The sequence below is a fragment of the Abramis brama genome (assembly GCF_963993115.1).
Source record: "Abramis brama genome assembly, chromosome: 2".
NCBI classification, from domain to species: domain Eukaryota; kingdom Metazoa; phylum Chordata; class Actinopteri; order Cypriniformes; family Leuciscidae; genus Abramis; species Abramis brama.
In genome coordinates, this window is record NC_139964.1 from 39,137,525 (window position 1) to 39,161,168 (window position 23,644).

The 23,644-nt window shown below is 40.3% G+C and overlaps 1 protein-coding gene across 5 annotated transcripts in view; it reads left to right on the plus strand.

Annotated features, from left to right (window-relative positions):
* The window catches only part of znf827 (zinc finger protein 827), a 77,585-nt gene that overhangs the window by 19,680 nt on the left and 34,261 nt on the right, over positions 1-23,644 (plus strand). For 4 of the 5 annotated variants that reach the window (XM_084099858.1, XM_084099860.1, XM_084099862.1 and 1 more), the window contains exons 2-5: positions 3,552-4,763; positions 7,175-7,347; positions 7,943-8,432; positions 20,343-20,570. In XM_084099858.1, coding sequence (XP_083955984.1) covers positions 3,552-4,763; positions 7,175-7,347; positions 7,943-8,432; positions 20,343-20,570 — 2,103 coding nt within the window. The remainder of the gene's footprint in view (positions 1-3,551; positions 4,764-7,174; positions 7,348-7,942; positions 8,433-20,342; positions 20,571-23,644) is intronic. The other variant, XM_084099859.1, reaches the window with a different exon arrangement.

The following is a 23,644-nucleotide window of genomic DNA, read 5'->3' on the forward strand; positions in this document are numbered from 1 at the left end:
GTTGTAGGGTCATGTCCGCAGCAGCAAACAATCATGAGCGCAGTTTAGCCTCAAGAGAGACGAGCACCAAGTCTCAGTGTGAGTGACTGATAACAGATCTGGACCACAGTGCCTCCCGCAGCTGTTTTTCTGGCCACACAAATTCATGCTCACCATTATGCCATTAAACGAACCTCTCAAAGGCAGACGGCCAGTATCTTGTCCCTTGTCCCAAACTGTCAGGCTTGTTGCTATGCGATAGCATTGTTGCCGTTGCAGCTAACTACCAGGGTTTTGTTCCGCTTTTTCAAGCCACATATGAGTGCGTATGTGCGTGTGTGCATTTCAGTGGCAGGGGGTTGTTTCAGACAAAGCCATGCGGAACTGGGGCCCGATCCGTGACCTTGGGAAATGTCAGGCCGCCCACGGAGTGCCTTGCCTGCGTCTGCCGCTCTAGTGCTGCTAGGAACAAAAGTGGCGGGGCGTAGCACAGCCTAGCTTAACCTAGCGTGGTGAGAGCAGAGTTCAGTCCGAGTTTCTGCCACTGCCTCACAGACCTCTGGTCAGCAATCTAGCCATTTCACACTAACAACATTATGGCCATTACTGCCCGTCGTCCCTGGTGTCACATGGAAATGGGTCATGCCTCACATACTTCACTGTTTTGCTCAGGTGACTGAGAGCTCAGTCAGTGAGACACCCCAATGATGTGCTCAAACGTTTAGCAATGAGGTACGGGAAGTCAGAAGGATACTTGCACACACTGGCATGCACAGCAAGGTGTGTTTGTCTGGTTTTTATTTTATTTTTATTTAAAGCATGCTCTGCTGCATTGTTGGTATCGTGGTGCATGGTAGCACAGGGTCGTGGCGGCTGCCACCCCTCTGGACCAAAGTAAGCAGTGCTGGCCAGATGTGTGTTCACTGTAATGATCCCTATGGGTCGACGGGATACCGTTGCCAAGCAACGGCTTTTTCTTTCCCCTGTAAACAGAAAGCTTACTCGCCAGGCTTATGTCGGGGTCGGCAAGGTGAGACTAGCCTTTATGTGTGCTAGCAAAAGGCGAAGAAAAGATGCTCAAATGAATTTTTTTACAGATCGTATTCCGATGTCACAAGCCCTCAGCCCTTTTTTCTGCTGTCTCCGGGACTGGTTCTCTCACACTCTCACCGAAGTGTGAGGATTTAATTTGGTCAAGTGAACGGAAAGAAAAAACCCTCACTTGATAAGTTTTGACATCCTTCCTCATCTAGGCTTGTTGCTTTCTGACATACTCTTGTGGAGGGATTGTTAATATGTATCAGGAATATTCACATTCTTTGTTCGCCCTTGTCTGGCAAGCTGTAATGTTTTGCTTATGAATATTGATACATGAAGTGTATATTAATGACCCTTGGTGACCTTAACCCTATCCTTATTGGCTCCCTTGTGGTATCTGCAGGCTCATGAATATTAATCCAGTTGTGTAACCTCCATTACCCTAATCTTTTGCCGTCTAGCCTCCCGGAAGGGCCTGTCACCATGGTAACCCTTTTACTAGACTCCTTTAGACCCTAGAAAAAAAATATGGTTGAAAAAAGATTTGAAAGCAAGTTATTCCAGCATGCCTTGTGAGGGATGCCTCAGATACTCATCAGGACAACTCTTGATTGTATAATATTGGTCATATTTTCAGAACATATTTTTTAGACAATCCATTGTGGTCCTAATGAGAAAAGTCAGTTGGAAAAGGTCAATTGATAGCTGAAAGGACAATACTGCCAGCATTTAAAATAATTGTGCCATTATTTTTATATATAAAATAATAATTATATATATATATATATATATATATATATATATATATACAGTGAGGAAAATAAGTATTTGAACACCCTGCTATTTTGCAAGTTCTCCCACTTAGAAATCATGGAGGGGTCTGAAATTGTCATCGTAGGTGCATGTCCACTGTGAGAGACATAATCTAAAAAAAAAAATCCAGAAATCACAATGTATGATTTTTTTAACTATTTATTTGTATGATACAGCTGCAAATAAGTATTTGAACACCTGAGAAAATCAATGTTAATATTTGGTACAGTAGCCTTTGTTTGCAATTACAGAGGTCAAACGTTTCCTGTAGTTTTTCACCAGGTTTGCACACACTGCAGGAGGGATTTTGGCCCACTCCTCCACACAGATCTTCTCTAGATCAGTCAGGTTTCTGGGCTGTCGCTGAGAAACACAGAGTTTGAGCTCCCTCCAAAGATTCTCTATTGGGTTTAGGTCTGGAGACTAGGCCACGCCAGAACCTTGAAATGCTTCTTACAGAGCCACTCCTTGGTTATCCTGGCTGTGTGCTTCGGGTCATTGTCATGTTGGAAGACCCAGCCTCGACCCATCTTCAATGCTCTAACTGAGGGAAGGAGGTTGTTCCCCAAAATCTCGCAATACATGGCCCCGGTCATCCTCTCCTTAATACAGTGCAGTCGCCCTGTCCCATGTGCAGAAAAACACCCCCAAAGCATGATGCTACCACCCCCATACTTCACAGTAGGGATGGTGTTCTTGGGATGGTACTCATCATTCTTCTTCCTCCAAACACGTTTAGTGGAATTATGACCAAAAAGTTCTATTTTGGTCTCATCTGACCACATGACTTTCTCCCATGACTCCTCTGGATCATCCAAATGGTCATTGGCAAACTTAAGACGGGCCTTGACATGTGCTGGTTTAAGCAGGGGAACCTTCCGTGCCATGCATGATTTCAAACCATGACGTCTTAGTGTATTACCAACAGTAACCTTGGAAACGGTGGTCCCAGCTCTTTTCAGGTCATTGACCAGCTCCTCCCGTGGGGTTCTGGGCTGATTTCTCACCTTTCTTAGGATCATTGAGACCCCACAAGGTGAGATCTTGCATGGAGCCCCAGTCCGAGGGAGATTGACAGTCATGTTTAGCTTCTTCCATTTTCTAATGATTGCTCCAACAGTGGACCTTTTTTCACCAAGCTGCTTGGCAATTTCCCCGTAGCCCTTTCCAGCCTTGTGGAGGTGTACAATTTTGTCTCTAGTGTCTTTGGACAGCTCTTTGGTCTTGGCCATGTTAGTAGTTGGATTCTTACTGATTGTATGGGGTGGACAGGTGTCTTTATGCAGCTAACGACCTCAAACAGGTGCATCTAATTTAGGATAATAAATGGAGTGGAGGTGGACATTTTAAAGGCAGACTAACGGGTCTTTGAGGGTCAGAATTCTAGCTGATAGACAGGTGTTCAAATACTTATTTGCAGCTGTATCATACAAATAAATAGTTAAAAAATCATATATTGTGATTTCTGGATTTTTGTTTTTTAGATTATGTCTCTCACAGTGGACATGCACCTACGATGACAATTTCAGACCCCTCCATGATTTCCAAGTGGGAGAACTTGCAAAATAGCAGGGTGTTCAAATACTTATTTTCCTCACTGTATATATATATACTTTTTTTTTTATATGCTTGTTTATAAAAAAAAATACAAAAAAAAAGTTAATGAAAATATTATCAGTTATAAAACATTTGAATAAATCATGTTTATTTCTGTTTCACAGATGTGGACACGGTAGAGGATGGAGGGCCAGAGGGTGGGTCAGTGGAGGAGGACAGCTGGTTTGGAAATACCTCAGACAGCCCCTCTGAATCGTCCTACGGTGATGTGCAAGATGAGCTGCGGGTTTCCCCGGATAATGTTCCCCGACCAGACCACGACACCTCAGCAGAGAGCTCCCTGGGCTGCCCGACACCGGTTCAGCGGGCCTCCCTGGAGCTTCTGGGGCTGGACAGTGGGGTCCTCTCGACCCAGGACACGCTGTCCTCAATGGTGTCCTCTCTTTACGGAGACTCCAGCCAGGCCCTGGGCAAGCCCCTCAGCAGCAACCTGCGGCGTCTCCTGGAGGCTGGCTCACTGAAGCTAGAGGCAGGGGAGCTGACCGGGCGTGGAACGGGCAGAGGACCAGAGTCACCTCCGGTCAGCTTGGTACTATCTGCATCTTCGCATCACGCACAACAGCTGAGTGCCTTGGCGAGGAGGCTGGCTAACAGCAGCAACAACAGCGGCAACTCGAACTCTGCATCACCCGCGTCTGTAGCAACTGTCAAGCAAGAGCCCTGTGACCCGTACGGCCCCAGCAACGGCCCTAACTCAGGCAGCAGTGGCTTTGTATGGGTAGGCGTTGCAGATAAATGGCCATCGGCCAGTTGCTCGGCACCCAGCGGCAGCAGCCTGTCACCAGACTCGGCTATCCAAAAGTTAAAGGCAGCCGCCAACGCCGTGCTCCAAGACAAGAGCACGGTGGCATCCTCCACTTCTGCGTCTTCATCCTCCTCTTCCTCCTCCTCATCCTCTTCGGTCACCTCCTCCTCAATGGCAGCCCTGGGTACTCGCTCTGATGATGCGGTGCGCTTTGAACCGTTTGCTTCACCCTTCAGTCCACAGTCAGCCAGCTCCACGCTTGCTGCCCTCTCAAAGAAAGTGTCTGAAAGAAGTCAGCAGCAGGTGGGCTCATCAGAGCATCAACCCTCAGCTGGCTCCTTTCTCTCTCTGGTTTCCATGACCTCCTCGGCAGCTCTGCTAAAGGAGGTGGCTGCGCGAGCAGCAGGGAACCTTCTAGCTGATAAGAAAGAGTCAGCTTTAGTACTGGGAGCCTCCGAAGATGTCAAGCCCCTGTTAGACAGGAACCAGAAGGTGCCCACCCCAACCCAGGCCATGGATCTTCTGCTGCCAACAATCCCCAAGGGAAGGGCCAAGCCCAGCAGTCAAGCAGGTAACAGTTTGTTCCTAAAATAGATACACGCTATTTTGCTAGTGTGTGTTTTTGAGATGGATTTGCAGGATATTTTTGTAGGATAAATCACACTAAAAACCACACTAGCTAAAAATTTTATTCCTGTAGTTATTGTCAAGAAGGGTTAAGGTTTTATTCATTACGACGGAACGCTACCTCCTCTTATGCCACCCAGCTGCCAGGCTCTCCTGATGAGGCACACCTGAAGCTAATAAATGCAGAGTTCACCTTCCCACATCAGACCAGTCTCATGGACGTGCAGTGGTGTCCTCACCCACCAAGTCCAGCACCCACCATATCAGAAAGCATGTGTCACAGCTAATTGGCCACCATGCCCACAAAACACCACTCCTCGTGCCTCGGACCGGGAAGGGAGAATGCCTGACAGCTGGGCTCACGTCTCTACTTGGGCCTGTTCACAACATGGTGAATATTTTGTGGAAAAATTTGGTGCGACAAACATTTTTATTTAAATACGTCTGTTAATCAGACAGTTCAAACCGAAATGAACATTTGCATGCTGTTTTTTTTTTTACGAAGAGGTGTTTTCTCTCTATCTCTTTTCGTACTGCGAAGAAAACTGGACAACCAATACGTTTTGGTCACATGCCTTGCTGTTACATAAAACTAAGAATTGGTGGCACTCACAAACATAATTTTTGCTAAGTGAAAGTAAATAGCAGAGGAATAATCTGGAACCGATTCTCTTGGTCTCTGTATTTAGTGTTGTTTGATAAACACCATAGCGAATCAAAAATCTGAACCGGAGAAACCAGCTGCTTTTCTATAAGCACCAACTACTGTTACAGAGTGATTTTGCATTTTCATTCAGCCTGTCTAGCATCTAGCACAACAGCCAAATCGCATGTGAACATCGAAACGGGGAAGAAGAAAAAAAAAGAAAGAAAAAATAAATATATATATACATACATTACTACAGATTCTATTAACTGCACAAAATGCTGAAAATAGGTAACAGTAAACCGTGAAAATGTATCATGAGACAAATCTGAATCATCATTAATCATCTTAAACCTACTATCTTATTTTTTACATTTAAAAATTCCTTAACCGTATTTATTTTTCAAGGTAATAGTGCCTAAATGTTTGCTTATTACACCACTGAAGAATGCACTGTGTAGTGATTTAGTAGTGCCATAAGGTCATGCTTCGTCTGCAAGAGGTTGGCTGGAGAATCTGGGAAAGGTCTGTTAGCACAGTGGGGGTTTGCTGGAGTTGGCGGCACGTTCTCAGACCTAGCTCATCTCCCGCGGATGTGCAGCCTGCCAAACGGAGGCCGGCAGTGTGTGTGCTCCCCATAGCCCGAACAGTTGGAGACCATCTCAGCAGATTCCCCCAGAATTTAGGTCAGGCTCCAGAGCCGGCACGACCATCAGAGTTTCCATTCAGCACAGGCTCCGGGTTGAGCGCCTAAGAGATATGGCTGATCTTTTACAAATTTTTTGAACTTATGTGGCTTGGAATCAGGATTGACTGAAAGTAGCTGCAGACGCAGAGAATAATGTCAGAGTCACAATCACAAGAGAGTTAAATATGTTGTAAAACGGCTATAATATGTCAGATTACAAATGATACATTTTAAATAGGAAATAAGTACACCTCAATTAAAATCATAATAATTGAGGTTCACCTGGCTTGTGTTTTTGTATGTGAAATCTGTAAGATAGTCACATGAAGAGGATCTATTCAGTAATGAAACAATACCAAATGGACATTAAAATTTGTAACACCAGCTAACGGCTCTTATTCCTCTCCCTTGATACCAAAGACCTTCAGTCATTTTACCTCACGAGTGGTTTCCACAGTGATCTCGCCGGGAGAGGTTGAGCCACAGATGGTGGTTTATTGTTGCAAATAGGCAGTCTCGAAGTTTTACACCCTGGGTCAATGAATGCCTGAGCGCGGTAATTTCACCAAACACTGATTACCAGATGTTTTTCGAGGAACACGACTGGAATACTTATGAAGCCATCCTGACAGGCCCTCATAGAATTTGTAATGCAATCATGCCAGCTTCTAATAAGACCAATTAAGCCCTAATGGACACCGGATATGGAGCCAACAACAATAATCGGCTTACTAAAAACATCCTTGTGTCTGGCTTCCTTTGTGAGAAGTCTTTGGCATTGATCGGTGTAATCATAACTCACAATTTTTATCTCATTCACACGAATAGATGCAAGGGTGACAAGAGTGAAAGGCTATTTAGCCTACATGCTATTTGATGCCAAAGGGCTATCTAATAATGTGCTAATGATTCTATGTAAACACTAGAATACTGCACTAGAATACCCATTTCTGTGTTTGCAACTAGACTGAATAAAGACATTTAGTAAATTAAAATTTTATTTATTTATTTATTTTTGCAGGTTCTCCTGAGGATGGAGGAAAGCCCTTTCAGTGCCCGGTATGCGGTCTGGTGATCAAGAGAAAGAGCTACTGGAAGAGACATATGGTGATCCACACGGGCTTAAAAAGCCACCAGTGTCCCCTCTGTCCCTTTCGCTGTGCTCGTAAAGACAATCTCAAATCCCACATGAAGGTGACTTCAATCGTTGAGAGCAGAAATGCTTGTGCCATAAATCATGACAAAATATCATAACGTCTCTAGGTGCAGATTTTTTTTAATTTTTTACGATGCATTTTTTTATGATGCAAAATTATTAGGACTGTCAATTCATATTTTTAATCAAATTAATTACGTGATATGGCAAATAATAAAAATTTGCAGAGAAAAGTCCCTAAATTAAGGTAATTCAAAGGAAGTATATTATTGCGGCAGATTGAAAACATCGAATAGACATTATAAAAAGTGGCTTTAGAAGTCAACAAATTATTGACTGTGATATCATTGAATCTATTGGCTTATAGCCCACAGTAATCAGAGGCAGCGAGAGGCCATTCACACTGGACAGAAGTCTTTGCTTTTGAAGTGTTATTGCATTATTTCTCATTAAAAAAAAAAATCATGCTTAATACATACAAATCTTTATTTAAATAATTAAAAAATATATATCAAATGTATATTCTCACTGTCACTCAAATCAATTGATAGAGAAGATTAGGATTCATGTTTGCTGTGCTTCCTGCTCATCATTTCCACACTTTCTTCTAATTTCTCCTGTTGCTCATCTCAGGTCCATCAGCACCAAGACCGAGGGGAGACCTTCCAGTGTGAGCTCTGCCCCTTCACATCCTCCCGCCACTTTAGCCTCAAGCTGCACATGCGTTGCCATCAGCACTTCCCTCGTCCCGACCTCAAAGTCAAAGAAGAACCCGGCACAGACACGGAGGAGGGCGAGGGCTTGCTCATGGGGGACGGTGGCGACCAGGTCATGAACACAGATGCTTCCACGTCTCCCACTGTGAGCCAACCCGACGGTCGTTTGCTGGCCTCCCCCAATGAACCCTCGAACCACGTCCAGATCAAGGAGGAACCCCAAGAGAGGGATGTGTCTGTGATGTCTCCCTTTGCCCTGTGTAGGGAGCGACCCAGTAGCAGCAGTAGTTCTCTGGATCTGTCGGGGCTCAAATCCAGTCCACCAGGGCCTGGACCTACAGCTGCCTCGCTTTTCAGCCCAGATATCACCACCAAAACGGCTACGGACCTCCTCATGAAGCTCTCAGGTAAGACATCACAGTTAACCACAACCACAATGTAAAATGTGATGGCATTAGATGCTTGATTATGATTCATTTATCCATAATTTCTTGCATTTAGGATTAATGAATTGGTAATATAATATGGGTTGGCAAAGGCGAGAAGTAAAATTCAGCTTGCTTGATGGGAATCCAAAGCCAAGATCCTGCAGGACTGTGTGTGCATGATTAATTCTTAACCCCAGTTACCACTCTACCATGGAGAGCCTGTTTATTATTGCTGTACTATACCAACTTGCTTCCTAATCCTGTGGGGTTTTTTTAAGGATACCATAAAGAATGTCCAAGGAAAGACAGAAGTCAGTGACTTTTTGATGTTATAGTCCTTGTTGAAGGCATTACACATTAATTCAGCGTCATGTTTCTTGATACAGAGGATGCTTCTCTATAGATTGAAAAGAATTAACAGACAAATATGTTCCAGATTGACAGTAAAGACTTTTACATTATTTTCAAATGATTTCAAACATATGCGTTTCTTTTGAACTTATCTATTCATCAAAGAATTCTGAAAAAAAAATGTATCATGGTTCCCACAAAAAATATTGAGCAGCACAACTGTTTTCAACATTGATAATAATTAGGAATGTTTCTTGAACACCAAATCAGTCAAATCAATATTAGAATGATTTTTGAAGGATCATGTGACACTGAAGACTGGAGTAATGATGCCGGAAATTCAGCTTTGCCATCACAGGAATACATTACAGTTTACAATATATCAAAATAGAAAGCAGCTATTTTAAAAATTGTAATAATATTTTACAATTACTGTTTACTGTATGTTTCATCAAATAGTAAATGTACACTTGGTGAGCATCAGAGACCTCTTTCAAAGACATTAAAAAACCGTAAGGATGCCAAACTTTGGAACAGTAGAGTGTGTTAATGTTAATTTATACAACCTGAAATGTTAAAAATATATTAATATATACAGAAATTATTATCATTATTATTATCATCATTAATCTACTTAAATAAATGCTGGTGTTGCTTTGTTGTATTGTTGTTGCAATGCTGTATTGTTCATTGTTACTTCATGCTACCTAATGTATTAACTAACTAACTTTAATGAATGAAACCTAAATGAAGAGTGTTATAGACAATATCATAATTCTTTAATGCTCAGGCTAATATTATTGAGTGTATAAATTAATAAGCAGTTTGGGGGCAAAGGTGAAATCTAGCTGTTAAAATGCAAAACTCACAATTACACTTGTTAATGTAATAGAACTCCAAACTTTAGACCATTAAATACATGTTGTTGTCGCTGAAAGTATAGGTAATTGTGAGACAGCAGCAAGATTGATCCAAGAGGGCTGACCAAGGGTTACCCAGAAGGTTGGCAACAGGGTCGCTGCTCCCTCGCTTAATGCAGAGTAATTAGATTGAGATCTCGGCACAGAAAAAAATGAAAACCATCGGAACATTAGATTAATTAAAAATTCATGCATAATTCATAATTAAAAAGGAATCCGTAATTGGAAATGATTAGCGCCCTCAACTCCATCGCGTGACCTCTTGCCTGGATGCGTAGGGACTGTTCCAGAGCTTAGTTAACTTCATCTCCGTCTTGGTGGAACATGCAGAGTCTGCGTTCATTGCATTGACCCCTTGTTGCCCATGGCACTGTGTTCCTGGACCCAGAGGACCAGATAGACTCCTCAACATTGCAAAGCTAGGAGTTGAAACATAGTGGACATGTCCTGCTAGAAACGGGCAAGATGTTCCATGTAGGAGATGGAGCATTAGTGCACTTTATACTGCCCACCTTTTCAGTGGTGTTGGTTCCAGAATATGTTTTTTCCACATTAATTTTCCCGTAAGTCTTTGTTAAAGTGTTAAAAGCCATGAACCAAGCCAACTAGCTACAAGGTGAATCACAACATTACAAAGATTTATTTGAAGCAAAAAAAGTATTTGAGAAAATCTGACAAAAAGACAAGAGTACAAGACTTTAATGAGGGAAAGAACTACAATCCCATGAAGCATTGAAGACCACATCATCGAATTAAAATTATGGAGAAATTTAGTAGTAGTAGTAAATTATAGTAAAGTTGTTGATTATATCTGTAGAAACAATATATTTTTAAGATTATTGCAAAACATGCATATAAATATAATTACAATGTTTGGTACGTACCTCGGTTTTGGGGTCACGGTTTGATACGAGTTCGGTACGATAGGATAAATGGTCACATTACACAATCTCATTAATTCAGGTTGATTGAGACCCTTTTTGCCATTGACATGACTTGGAAAAGTATCACATTCAACCTGAATTCACCCTTTATATATATTTAAGTATTTTGAGAGCATAGGGAGACTAACTCAATTATGTAATTTGCAGTGCTTCATGGGAGTGAACCTCTTTTGGCGGGGTTTGCTTTATGCGACTCTGATTGGTGTAATTTTCTGTACAGCATCACAGGTAATGAAGTTTTTCCTCACGAATTCCGCTGTTAAACACAATTATTCAAACAAGTTGAAATATTGCAAACAGATGCCTTCAACAAAAGCATGTACCATCGATTAACAACCTCTGAACTCACAGTTGATCTGACTTTAAAACATTTGTAAGTTATCATGAAAAATTTCCCTATGGAGAAAATAATTGGAGTTTTCACTTCTGGAAGTTCACTGTTGCACTTTGTTGGCTGGATGCTCCTCTACAGAAGCAAAACTTCTGGGTCAGATAGTCCTCAGTTAAGTAGTTTATCTAGATTTATTTTTTTTCTAATTTTAGTTTTACCTTTAATAATTTGTGCAGTGGTACTTTAACAAGGATTATCTAAGAGCCACTTCTCATGTGTTGTGCTGAAACTGTCAGGATGCTGAAAATGCCTCTGAGAAATTTACATTTATTCATTTAGCAGACGCTTTTGTCCAAAGCGACTTACAAATTGGGACTAAATTAAGCGAGTCATCGTGAAGAGGCAAAAACAACGCAAGAAGTGCTCAAAATACGAAGTCCAGGCATTATTCAGAGTAGCATAAGCCCGATAAGCGAGAATTTACAGGAAAAGGAAAAGGATTTTTTTTTTTTTAATGAGGTTAAGTGCTCACGGAAGAGATGAGTTTTCAGCTCTTTTTTGAATGTTGTCAGGGATTCTGCATTCCGGATGCGGGTGGGGAGATCATTCCAAATTGCGTCGCGTAAGTCATCACTTCTAAAGCATCTCCGATGCAGCTATCAAAACACAATTCAAAGACAAGTTGGACTTAACATCAGACTGTGAGCAACAATCATGTTTTTAAGACTGCTTATCATGTCAAAATTTAATCATCGATTAGTCTGATCTGTTATCGAAGTTAATTTACAGTAATAACAAATGCATTTCTATGGGAAAAATGGCAGTGGTCACAGAACTGCTGCAGGACATGTGCTCAAGCCAAGTTGTCATAAGTGCATAGTTTCGTGTGAGTTGCCTGGTCAGGTGCATGTGCTGTTTAATTCCCTTTGATGCCTTTTTTTCTCTGTGCATAATTTGGATTTGATAAGTATATACTTATCTATAAACTTTACTCATTCACTCACTAATGTATGTCCTTTTTGCAAATGGACATGCATCCTTTTTTTGCTTCTCACGGTTAAGCTCCATCTTTAAAACATAGATGTACAATTTTTTGTAAAATGTAAGGCTGTGGCTTATATTTAAAGGGTAATGACTTATATTTAAAAAAAAAAAAAAACCTTTAGTCTGCATTCATATATACATCATTTGGAGCAGTATTGGGCAGGATTTGTGTGTGTTGGATAAAAAAAGGCTAATATGTGTATATTATGTGTGTATATAATATATGTGTATGTATATATATATATATATATATATATATATATATATATATATATATATACATATATTTATATATATATGTATATATATATATATATATATATATATATATACATATTAGGGATGGCCCGATACCGATACTGGCATCGGGTATCGGGTCGATACTGTCCTCATATACTCGTACTCGTACTCATAAAAATTCGCCGATACCACGCACCGATACCACGTACATTTTGCGAAACGAAACTGGCCGCCGCGAGTGCTTTGTCGAGGTGAACTGAGTCAAAGACGCACGAGCTGGTCGAGCACATCCCTTAGTTTAAACAGACATTAGTGGAAAGTTTGTTCAGTCGGATGTCAATGGCAACGAAATTAAACGAGGCATGTAGCTTTAGCTTATTATTGACGTTAACTGACGAGAGAGAGAGACAGAGAGAGAGAGAGAGCGAGAAGCGCACTTCTGTTGAATGCTCTTTGCTGATCGACTCAGCACATGTTATTTGGATGAAAACTAAATCGTATATGTAAGTAAAGTAAAACATGAACTGTTACCTGACTTAAGTATAACGAGTGGTTCCCTACATAATTACAGGACGTGTGCAGGTTAAGAAGTTTCATGAACGCAAACATCCGAAGCGCGCGCCTCACAAACCAGCGTTTATTTCATTTGTAGCCTTTCTTTGTTGTATTGTATATATTTATCCTATTTGTAATTCGATTGATTGTTTTTATTTTGTTACTGACTGCTTACTTGTTTTAAATTCACATTAATTAGGCTGCTAGTTTTTGTTGTAGTCTCAAAATTGGATTAAATAATTGATATTTCACTGGTTTTGACAAACATCTGAACCGCTGACCCAGTCCTCAGCACTGAGCCCTGCTGAAGCAGCTCTAAATATGTGCTGTGCTATTAAATGAAAGATAAAATATGATAGAGCAATAGAATGAACAATGACAGTACAGAAGTACAGTACAGAAGCTCATACAATGCATTTTAGCAGGCTTAATTAAGCATGAAAATAACTGAAAGAAATATATATATTTGATGAACAAATTAAGCCAACTAATATGATTTATAATCTTTTGGTTTATCTACTAATACATTTAAAAATTACAAATGCAGTGAAAATTCAGGTATCGGTTACGGTATCGGTATCGGCGAGTACCAAAAATTACAGTATCGGTATCGGACTCGTTCTGCAAAAAGTGGTATCGGGACATCCCTAATACATATATTTATATATATATGTATGTGTATGTATATATATATATATATATATATATATATATGTGTGTGTGTGTGTGTGTGTGTGTGTGTGTGTATGAGAGAGACACAAAAGAAACAAAAATGGGAAGGGAATTGACTATAGGTAAATGAAGAATGAAGAATGAAGTGTAAAATAGCAGACTACTGCTTTTAGAGTTCCCCAGGCAAAGCACATGCTCACGCACACATGAGGTGAACTCTCACTGACCTCTGACATAATTGGCCTATCATTTCTTTGGACCGCCTGGTTCTCCTCTGAGTTTCAGACCAATCCGCTTTGATTTTCCTCCACGCTGACACGTCTGTCAGCCATCCAGTTGCGATACACATTTTGATTTGGAGATGAAAGCTGGGGAAGCGCTTTGAAATGCAGGCCCCTGCACGTGCTTGCTGGACCTAATTCAATAATGACAGTTCACACGTTGTCTCTTTCTCTCAGAGAAAGTGACTCTGGGTGTGACTCTGGTCACGGGCGAATAATTGCCTAAAACAATTGTGAGAGGTGTTGATTGTGATTGGCGAATCCAAAGAACGAGTGGAAACTGGAGTTTGCTTTCAATCCCTGTTGTTTTTGTATGCTCTCCATTCATTTGTTCCCATCATGGAGGTTTGCCTGCCATTTCTCACATTCACCATGTGGCACTTGCTTTCGTAAGTGACCCCTGCCGCATCCGGCGTCCAGCGATGTGTAGTTGCACCCTTGCTGCTTCATGTAGCAAAGCCTTTCTACCGTAGCAGACTGTTGGCTGTTGTTGGCCCCTTAACCTGCCACGTTAAGCCATCCTCGACAGGGGCGATGACCAATTGTCAGAGCTGGGAGCAGAGCTGCATGACAGAGGTGGAAAGCTAATGAAGTGGTCCAATAGTGGGCCGCCGCAACAGAGTGAGAGGTGACAGGGTACTGGATAAGCGCCCAGCAGAGAAACGAATCAGCCCGCAGAGAGGAGGAGGCAAAAAAAATAAAAAATGAGGCCAGGTGACAGCAACGGCAGATGACAGCCTCACCGGCGAGAGCAGAGATAGCCCCAGTGTTGATCTAACACTGACCGGGGGCTTCACTCCAGTCACAGCGAGAGAGAGAGAGAGAGAGTAGAGATGGTGAGAGAGAGAGGCTGTATTCAGACAGAAGCAGAATATGATTGTCAGTGCTGTTCAGAGCGCTAAATATGTTTATGAAAATAAACGAAAGTGACAAAACCATTCTATAACCAAAGTGACTCACTTAAATGTTAAAAAGTGTCTTGGAATTCACTTTTCAAAATTGAATGGCATAACAAAGAAAAAAATTCTTAATGAAGTCTTACATTTAATTTGTTGAGGTCTTAAGTTCTTTTGTATGCACATTTGAATGAATCATCAGTATCTGGTTTTCACCATCACTCAGATGGGTTCACATAAGTCCTGTACGGCATTTTATTTAGTTTAAAATTGCGGTTTATTAGTGAATATTGAGATATAATTAAACATTAATTATTAAAATAAAACATTAACCATGAACTAATTTAGTGAAAAATGTTAAAAACATGCCTTTATTATTTTAACTGGATTTTTTATCATACCGTATATTATATTATATTATATTATATTATATTATATTATATTATATTATATTATATTATATTATATTATATTATATTATATTATCTGGCATAAATATTATGGCTCCACTGAAAAAATCACCCTGAGCAATGTGTCATTGATCAGTTTCAAAACATTTAGTGTTATCCAAAGACCAGAAATATCAGGCTTTTTTCTTTTTTTCTTTTTTTTTTTTCTTCTTTTTTTTTTTACATTTATCATCCTGCTCTAATTGCTATTTATTTGGTTCAGTTGATCACATTGTAGCGCTTGAAGCTATGTTTCCCTCACTAATTAATTAATGAATTAATCCTTTTTATTATTTAATTTGATTGGTTTACATTTTTTTAAAATCTTTGTTACATTGCAGAATTAAGTCTAAAAGGGCTCTGTAATACTTAAGGGAATAGTTCACCCAAAATGTCCCACCAAACCTGTATGACTTTCTGGTTACACTTTATTTCGAGTCCACTTAATGCCAGGGACACACTTAACGACTAGCTGAAACATTCTAAGGCTGAACTGAACACACTTACAGAGTGTTTCCAACGACTGGAGAAGATTTTAAACACAGACTGAACGCAACTGTCTCTGACTCGCTGCGTTTGGGCATGATCAGTCGTAAGTCGTATCTAATTACATTCATAATCAGCCTTACAGTCGTTAAGTGTGTCCCCGACTTTAGACATTCTACTAACTATAAATAACTTTGCAACTACGTGTCAACTGAGGGCAAGCTTACACTACAGAACTATGAGACTGCATGACTCACCATGGTGCTCACACAAGTTTTATTGTTGTCTGTCATTGTCTTGTCTTAAAAGCACTCATACTACACAACGCGACGCCGATAAGGTGCACAAACTACAAGATTTTTACAGACTTTCTTCTGTGGAACACAAAAGAAGATAGCTGTCTCGGTCACAGTGTTTTCCCCCCATACAATGGTAACCAAAACTGTTTGGATACTAACTTACTTCAAAATATCTCATTTTGTGTTTCGCAGAATAAAGAAAGTCATAAAGGTTTGATGTCTGATTGGACCCAGCTGTGAGACTTTCCGGTTTATAGAAGTTGACATCTTTGATGCATCCTTTGGTCACTGTTGCTAATCAAGAGAATAGAAAAGGGGCTTGACTTCCTGCAAGCTGTTGTATGATCACAATTCGAGTCACACCTGTTTGTAAATACTTTGACTGTGTGAATAGATCTAGAGAGATGGCAGCTTCCACTCAAGATCTCCAAGGTAGCTTTATGAGGGGAAATTATGCCAAAGATGATGTGATGACAGAACAGAATTTGACATATCAAGATAGGCACTTGGGATTACCCCTTTATGAAAGTCTAATAAAACAGTCAGTAAACGGAAAGTGCTCATTTTTACTGAGCTTAATTTTGGTATTTTGGAGACATTCATGCCTTATGAGGAAAAAAAACAAACTTGGCTGGCGGATTAAGCTGATAAATTATTCAACACTCACTGTAACATGAATTCGAATGGAAATTTTGCTCTATTTTTAGCTGCAAACCGAAAGGTCACCGGAGTGGTGTGACTTTGTATCTCCGCGCTCACGTCTCCAGCTTGTACTTTTCTGCATGTCTTCGAAAGAGAGGGTGCTTGTGCGCGTGCCGCACGCACTGTCCCTGTCTGATAGGACACGCGACCCGACACGCTCTTAATTAGAGGATGCCCTTCCAGGTGCTGACCGGACCACGCTAAGTCCGTCCGCTGACATCTGACTGGTGACATTTCCAGCCGGTGCCACCACATACACCACCCCCGCCACCACCTCGTTCACCGCCTGCACTCTTCACGTGAAGGTCACAAACTCTCCCAATGGCTCCTGACGATCTTTAGCTCGTAGTCGTGTCCTGTCCCCTAACCTGACTTTACCTTCGGTGCTGTCGCAGATCCACGTCACCATTAATCAGAGTCATCGGAGTGAGGCGGTGGTCAACGCGTGTAGATTGATGAGAAGGATCAGCGCTGTTGTGGATGGTGTATGTACTCGGATTTGGGGTGGGGGGAGACCAGATGACTGCTGAGGGGAGTGTGGTAGAGACAGAAGGGGTGAGTGATCACTGCTGATCTGTAAGGGAGATGAAAGGAGGAACGGTGAGAGAGGGAGGGAGGTGAAAGAAGGGGCAGGCCCTTAAGTGGAAAAGACTGACAGAACAGGAGACAATAGTGTGATATGAAGATCAGGACAGTAAATGTAGAGTGTGTGTTAATGAAAGATTTTAAAACATGGAGATTGTGTGTGTGTGTGTGTGTGTGTGTGTGTGTGTGTGTGTGGTCCTGGTATTCCCTACGTTATGGGCACAAAGATGGCAAGTAATATCTGAAATCTTTGTCTTTGTGGGGAATTTTTTTGGTCTCCAAGAGGAAAACAGCTTATAATTCACATTAAGTGATGTTTCTTGAAAATCTAAAAATGCATAACGTCTTCTGTGATGGGCAGGTTTAGGTGAAGGGTTAGGGGATAGAATATATTGTTTGCACATTATAAAAATCAGTGTCTATGGAATGAAAACCCAACGTGTGTGTGTGTGTGTGTGTGTATAGTACATGAAATCAGCTACATTGTGGTGACCAGCCAACAACTACCCTTTTTACATTTCCATGGTTCTCAAAAGCAGAAGTCGTCATATTTGGGTAAACTTGGTGAGCGGAAACTACAACAAATATAAAATCCACGACAGCATTTCTTTGACTTTCCAAAAGAGGAAAATATATTGAGAGACGGATTACATTGGTCAAATTTGCCATCACTCCCTCAGCCGTTGTATTAGAAACAGTCACGCAGCAGCAATCTGAGATGTCTGGCATACGCCACCAAATAGTAAATAATTCATTTACATTACAAATAGTTACATTTGCTCTGATTATGATCACCTGCGACTACGATACACTGGTGTGCCTCGAACCATCATATTATTCCGTGCTAAAGAGCTGAGCAGAAGCCCAACTCAGACAATTACCAAAGCAATGTTCTTGCAGCCTTCCATACTGCACCTTTAACAATTAAATAATGTTTTAATTTATACGTAAAAATACTTAATGGTTTGTGAGAGGGTTAGATATTGGGGTACGGTTAAAGTAGGGGATAGTGTTGTGGAAAAATGTCTTCTTTTTCTTGCAAATGAAGCTCAAGAGGCAGAATTCCAGATGTCAAAATAAGATTTTCATGAACAAAGCAACATATCCGAGATAATGGCTTTTTCTTATCTGTTACCAACTGTAACCAACTGACTTAATTCTCTGGCAAGATTCACTCCTCCTGTTTCATACAATTAAGTCTTTCATCTCTCGCCTTTTTCACTAATTGTGGAAGCCTGCCAATTGATGGTCAACCCTTTATCAGAAGCAAGATACAGCATTTTCCAAGGACAATCTACTCCCTCCCAGAGGCGAGACGCCTCCACATGACATGACATTATGTCACCTCATAATAGTGGTTTTATTCTTTCACAGCCACCTGTGGTTTACTCAAAATCCCCCACTAAGCAGAAACTGCTCAGTGGCCACATGAACTTCTCAGATACGCTTGATCTTTGTCACAGTCACATAGACCATGAGGGCTAAAAACACATCTGGCTTTTATAGTATACAAACTAGTTCTACAGTTGTTTTCTATAGGATAAATAAAATATTTAATAAATAGAAAGTATCATCAGCTCAGTATAAAAACAATAGAAGTCGAAGGAAAGTCCCCACGAAGATACAAAACAAGCATGTGCATGTTTGTGGTTGTGTTGTGTTGTGGGGAACAAATGTCCCTAAAAGGATATTAAAACCTGAAATCACCTGCATTGTGGGTACCTGCCAACAATATCCACAAGGAAAATGTTTAATGAATTTACTAAATCATGTTTTAATTAAAATCTAAATCAGAAACAAATAGGAGTCCGCACAGGCACACATCTAGTCATATTGCAAATTCAAAGGCTTTTAGTCTGATCCATTGTGCACTTTCACCTTTTTCTATGCACCATGAACACTTTCTGGTTTATTGCATTGCACATTTTGTACTGTAACCCTTCACTTAAACTCATTTGACCTGAATCTTTGATGTTTGATTGTTCCTTGTACAGGTATTTTGCATAATAGGTGTGTGGATTTCATAGTTTCCCCCCCTAAACCCAACTGTTTTGGAACAAACATTTGGAAAGAAATGAATTCTTCACCAAAGATGCATTTAATTGATAGTCAGTTTTACTGCATTTTTTGATCAAATTATGCAGCCTTGGTGAGCATAAAAGAAACATTAAAAATAAAGATTAAAAACATTTAAAAATACTTATTGACTATAGACTTTTGAACGGTAGTGCATGTTTTTAGCATGGAAGAAATGTATTACTTTTTTTTTTTTTTTTTTTAAGAAAATTGCAAAAAGGTTAGCAATAATGTTAGGGAAATAAAATATCATTAGATGAGTATAAAAACCAAAGAAGTCATTGGATTCATTAACAAAAAAATAAGTGAGTCAGAAAGAACCAATGGCCTGTGTTCTGTTCTTGGCACTGATAAGAGTGGGCTCCATGTCTTAATATTAATTATTCATTAAAGCCTGATTAGAAATGGCCCACTTTTATAGCATATTGAGTGAGAAAAGAAATGTGTCTTACTTTCATCTAAACTGGCCAGAAAACTAGAAGAAATATATCACTACTAATCATTTTCTTTACAATTACAGACAGTCAGCTTAAACACACTGTTAGATGCCCCCACTGTTTGATGATTCAGAAAGAACATAGTCCATATTCATTTTAAAAATGCCTGGAAAATTGTTTCTGCTGGGCCTATTCTAGATCATGTCCATTAAATCCGAAAAGACAATGTATCCTATTGCTTCTTAATCTATTTATCTTGTCTTCTCAGAAGGTATCCTTTCTGAGAAGCTAAAGACAGAGTGCTAAAAAGGATTATTAATGCAAGCAAATATAAATAAGAACCTTAAAATCATCTTCTGCATTGATGCTTAAACGTGACTAACTAATAAATGACAATGGTCAGATAACTTGTTTTAAATGGTGAGTTGCCCAAAAAAGGACCCTCTTTTTTTCTACCCTCTTTTTTACGCTATCATATGGCTTCAGAAGACATGGAATATAGTCACGTTTATGGATGATATCCTTTAACCCTTCACATTAAAATATCAACAAAAACATGGGCGTAGTTCTCAAAACCCTCGCTTCTATTTTTCTTTTTTTCTTCTTTTTTTTGCCCCACAGCAGCGAACCAGAAGGAGGCCCTAAAGGGTTCATTCTATGTCAAGGAGGAGCCCCAGGCGGAAGAGCCCCTGAGCTCTCAGAGAGGACCCAGCTACAGCTTCTGCCAAGAAGGACCCCCAGGGGCCATCAAGCAGCAAGAGGAGGGGAGCCCGATGTTGGGCAAGAGCATCCTACTCAGCCAGGACATCAACGTCAAAGTGGCTTCTGAACTGCTTATGAAGCTCTCAGGTCAGCAGATGCTCATATGTGTATATTTTCAGGCATGCTTTATCAGCGGTTGAATTCACGAATACTGTTGAGGAAACTCAAAAGGGCAGAGGATTGAGTGAGTGGGTGTGTGTAAGAGATGTGTGTGCTTTACATTCTCTGTATATTTCCTTTGACACATTGCTTAGGTCATATTTAGAATAACCTTAATGCAACAGTACAACAAAGGTTATAGAATAATAATGTAAAATTATGTAAAACACTGTCAGGTCATCATTAAATCCTGCATTCGTTTAAATTTGCTCTTGTTTGTCGGTAAATTTTGTCTTTAGTTTGTATTTCTTTCTTTCTTTCTTTCTTTCTTTCTTTCTTTCTTTCTTTCTTTCTTTCTTTCTTTCTTTCTTTCTTTCTTTCTTTCTTTCTTTCTTTCTTTCTTTCTTTCTTTCTTTCTTTCTTTCTTTCTTTCCTCCCTCTCTGACTTGCTGCTGTCCATTCCACTCATGTTTTCTGGGCAGAAGGAAGAGGGTCAATTCCTTTTCATGTTGTTCAGTCAATGTGCTTTTTATCCTGGTCAGTCCTCTGCCAAAATAAACCCATTGATAGCTGTTTTGGGCCGCTGGTCCAATCTTTATTTGAACTCTACAATACAAGGGGATTGAAAAAAGTTCAGGACTAAAAAGTAGTTTGTTGTCACATACACTTTGTGTATAAATGTGGTTGAAATGGACTCTGGAAGATGGAAATTTTGGAGTGATTATTTGTGGAAAAAAATACTTTATTGATAACAAAGTACAGAGAGGGTAGTGTGTTAGAACATGATAGCGTTGCCAGCCATAATTAAACATGCGTCACTCACATGAGTACTGTGTCAGACCATATGTACCACTAAGCCACAGCTCCAAAAAATTAAGTGCTATTTAATTTTTTTATATTACTTTGAGCTGGGTTAAAAAATGGTAAAATTTTTAACTGGAGACCTAATTCCTATCAGAACTCAATTTTGAGAAAATCTGTAGTCACTGTTTTGCCTTTGTACCGCAGAGTAATCAATAACAGAACATGTAGATGTTTCAGGAATCATTTGAGTGATTCCATGAATCAGAATCCAGAATTGAATCATGAGAGATTCCCTCACCTAATATTGATAGTCTTAAAATCAACATGATTTTTTTCCCCCCTATTGTGACATAAATTTGAGTAAAACCTCAAATCTTGCCAGTGTACACATCATCAGAGAAAAGATGTCTTTACAAGGAGGGAGGGATGTTAAATGGATAGTTCACCCAAAATTGAAAATTACCCCATTATTTACTCACCCTTAAGACATCCTAGGTGTATATGACTATCTTCTTTCAGACGAACACAATCGGGAGTTATATTAAAAAATATCATTGCTCTTCCAAGCTTTATAATGGTAGTGAATGGCGGTCCTTGTTTTTATGTCCAAAAAAGTGCATCCATTCATCATAAAAGTAATCCATACAGCTCCAGGGGGTTAATAAAGGCCATCTGAACTAAAGAAAAAAGAAAAAAAAACAATAATATGCAATGATGAGTCATTTATAATAAACAATATAATTGTGTGCAATATTCAATAAAAACTGACCATTTTAAAGTATTTGTAATTTGTAAACACATCTTCCTTTTTATAGTTCTTTATCATCAGGTCTTGAGAAACAATAATTGTGAGATCACAGAGGTGGGGTTTTAGACGTGATTGCAAGGTAATAAAAGGGGTTGAGAAAGAGAGAAACAAACAGAAACTGAGTGAGAAAAGCACTTGCCAGAGAGAGAGAGAGAGAGAGAGAGAGAGATATCTAGAGTAGTCCATTACAGAGGATGATAGGGAGTGATTCACTCTAAAGCAGCGTATTTGACGGGCACCACACACCAGCTGCTGCTGCTCCCTCCCCATGATGCCTTACACTTCAGCGTGACTCAGCCGTGCCAAGAAAGAGCTGGTTTTAACACGTGTGCTTCCTGACTGCACAGCCCCAGGTCACGTTTCCCCTGAGAGTGAGTGAAAGTGTGCCCGTGAACTAGAGAACCGAGCATATACGAGTATGGAAAACACTAAGACGCGAGAAAGCGAGAGAGTACGCTTCACTCACGTTGTTTTTGAGCATTATGTGTGTGCGTAAAAGCTCATTGAGAGGTCTCCGTGACTTCCCACATTAGAACTACTACGAGCGAGAGCCTCTTACCCGCTCACCCCACCTCCAGGATGTGTTTCCTCAGCCTCTCTCTCTCTCCGTCTCCAGAGGCCAGGAACAGGGACCAATTAGCCTGTTTGTTGTCAAGCTGAAGCGGTTTTACACGACATGGCCTCACAGATCTCTCTCAGCGCAGCCACAACGGCATGCAGACATGCAACCAAGTGGATCTAAATAGCTGCGCTCCGCTAGCTGCAGGCTGGGGATCAATGCCATGGAAACAATGACATCGTCTGTGGTCTTGTGTGTGTGATGCAGTGGTGCAGTCTTGAGAGGTCATTTAGGGGAAGGTCATCTCCGTCCGGCTCATTTGCTCATAAGCACACTGCTCTGCTGATGTCTCAGCAACCCCCTCACTCTTCTTAAGGCCATCTAGCATGGCTTTACGTGAAATGCAATGGGGGTTGTGTACTGTAGTGGTTGTGTATAGTTTCACTTGACACTGTTGTGCAAATCTCCGCAGACTCAGGCTGCGCATTCAACTCACTGCGCTCACTAAGTGTTTATACTTGACTTGCTCGCCATTGCATTGTTCTAAAAACAACAGACGGCAATGTAGAATGTCAGCTGAAACTGCAGCGAGAAGTAGAACTTTACATTTAGCTTCCCGGGCATGATATTACCAAATGAAACCCGTTTCAATATTTTAGAGGTCAACTTTAGAAGACTTTAAATTCAAATTACATTTTAACATTCACACCAAGGACTATAATTATAACGATAAAGATATACCGGTAGTTCTAAAAACCGTTCTAAATATAAAAGAAGGCAGCAGGTATTTGCACTAATAGCAATGCTATTTACACTGTGAAAATAGCGATAGATTCTATTTACACTGTTAAAAATAGGAGTAGATACTATTTGCACCTCAGTTTTGTTGTA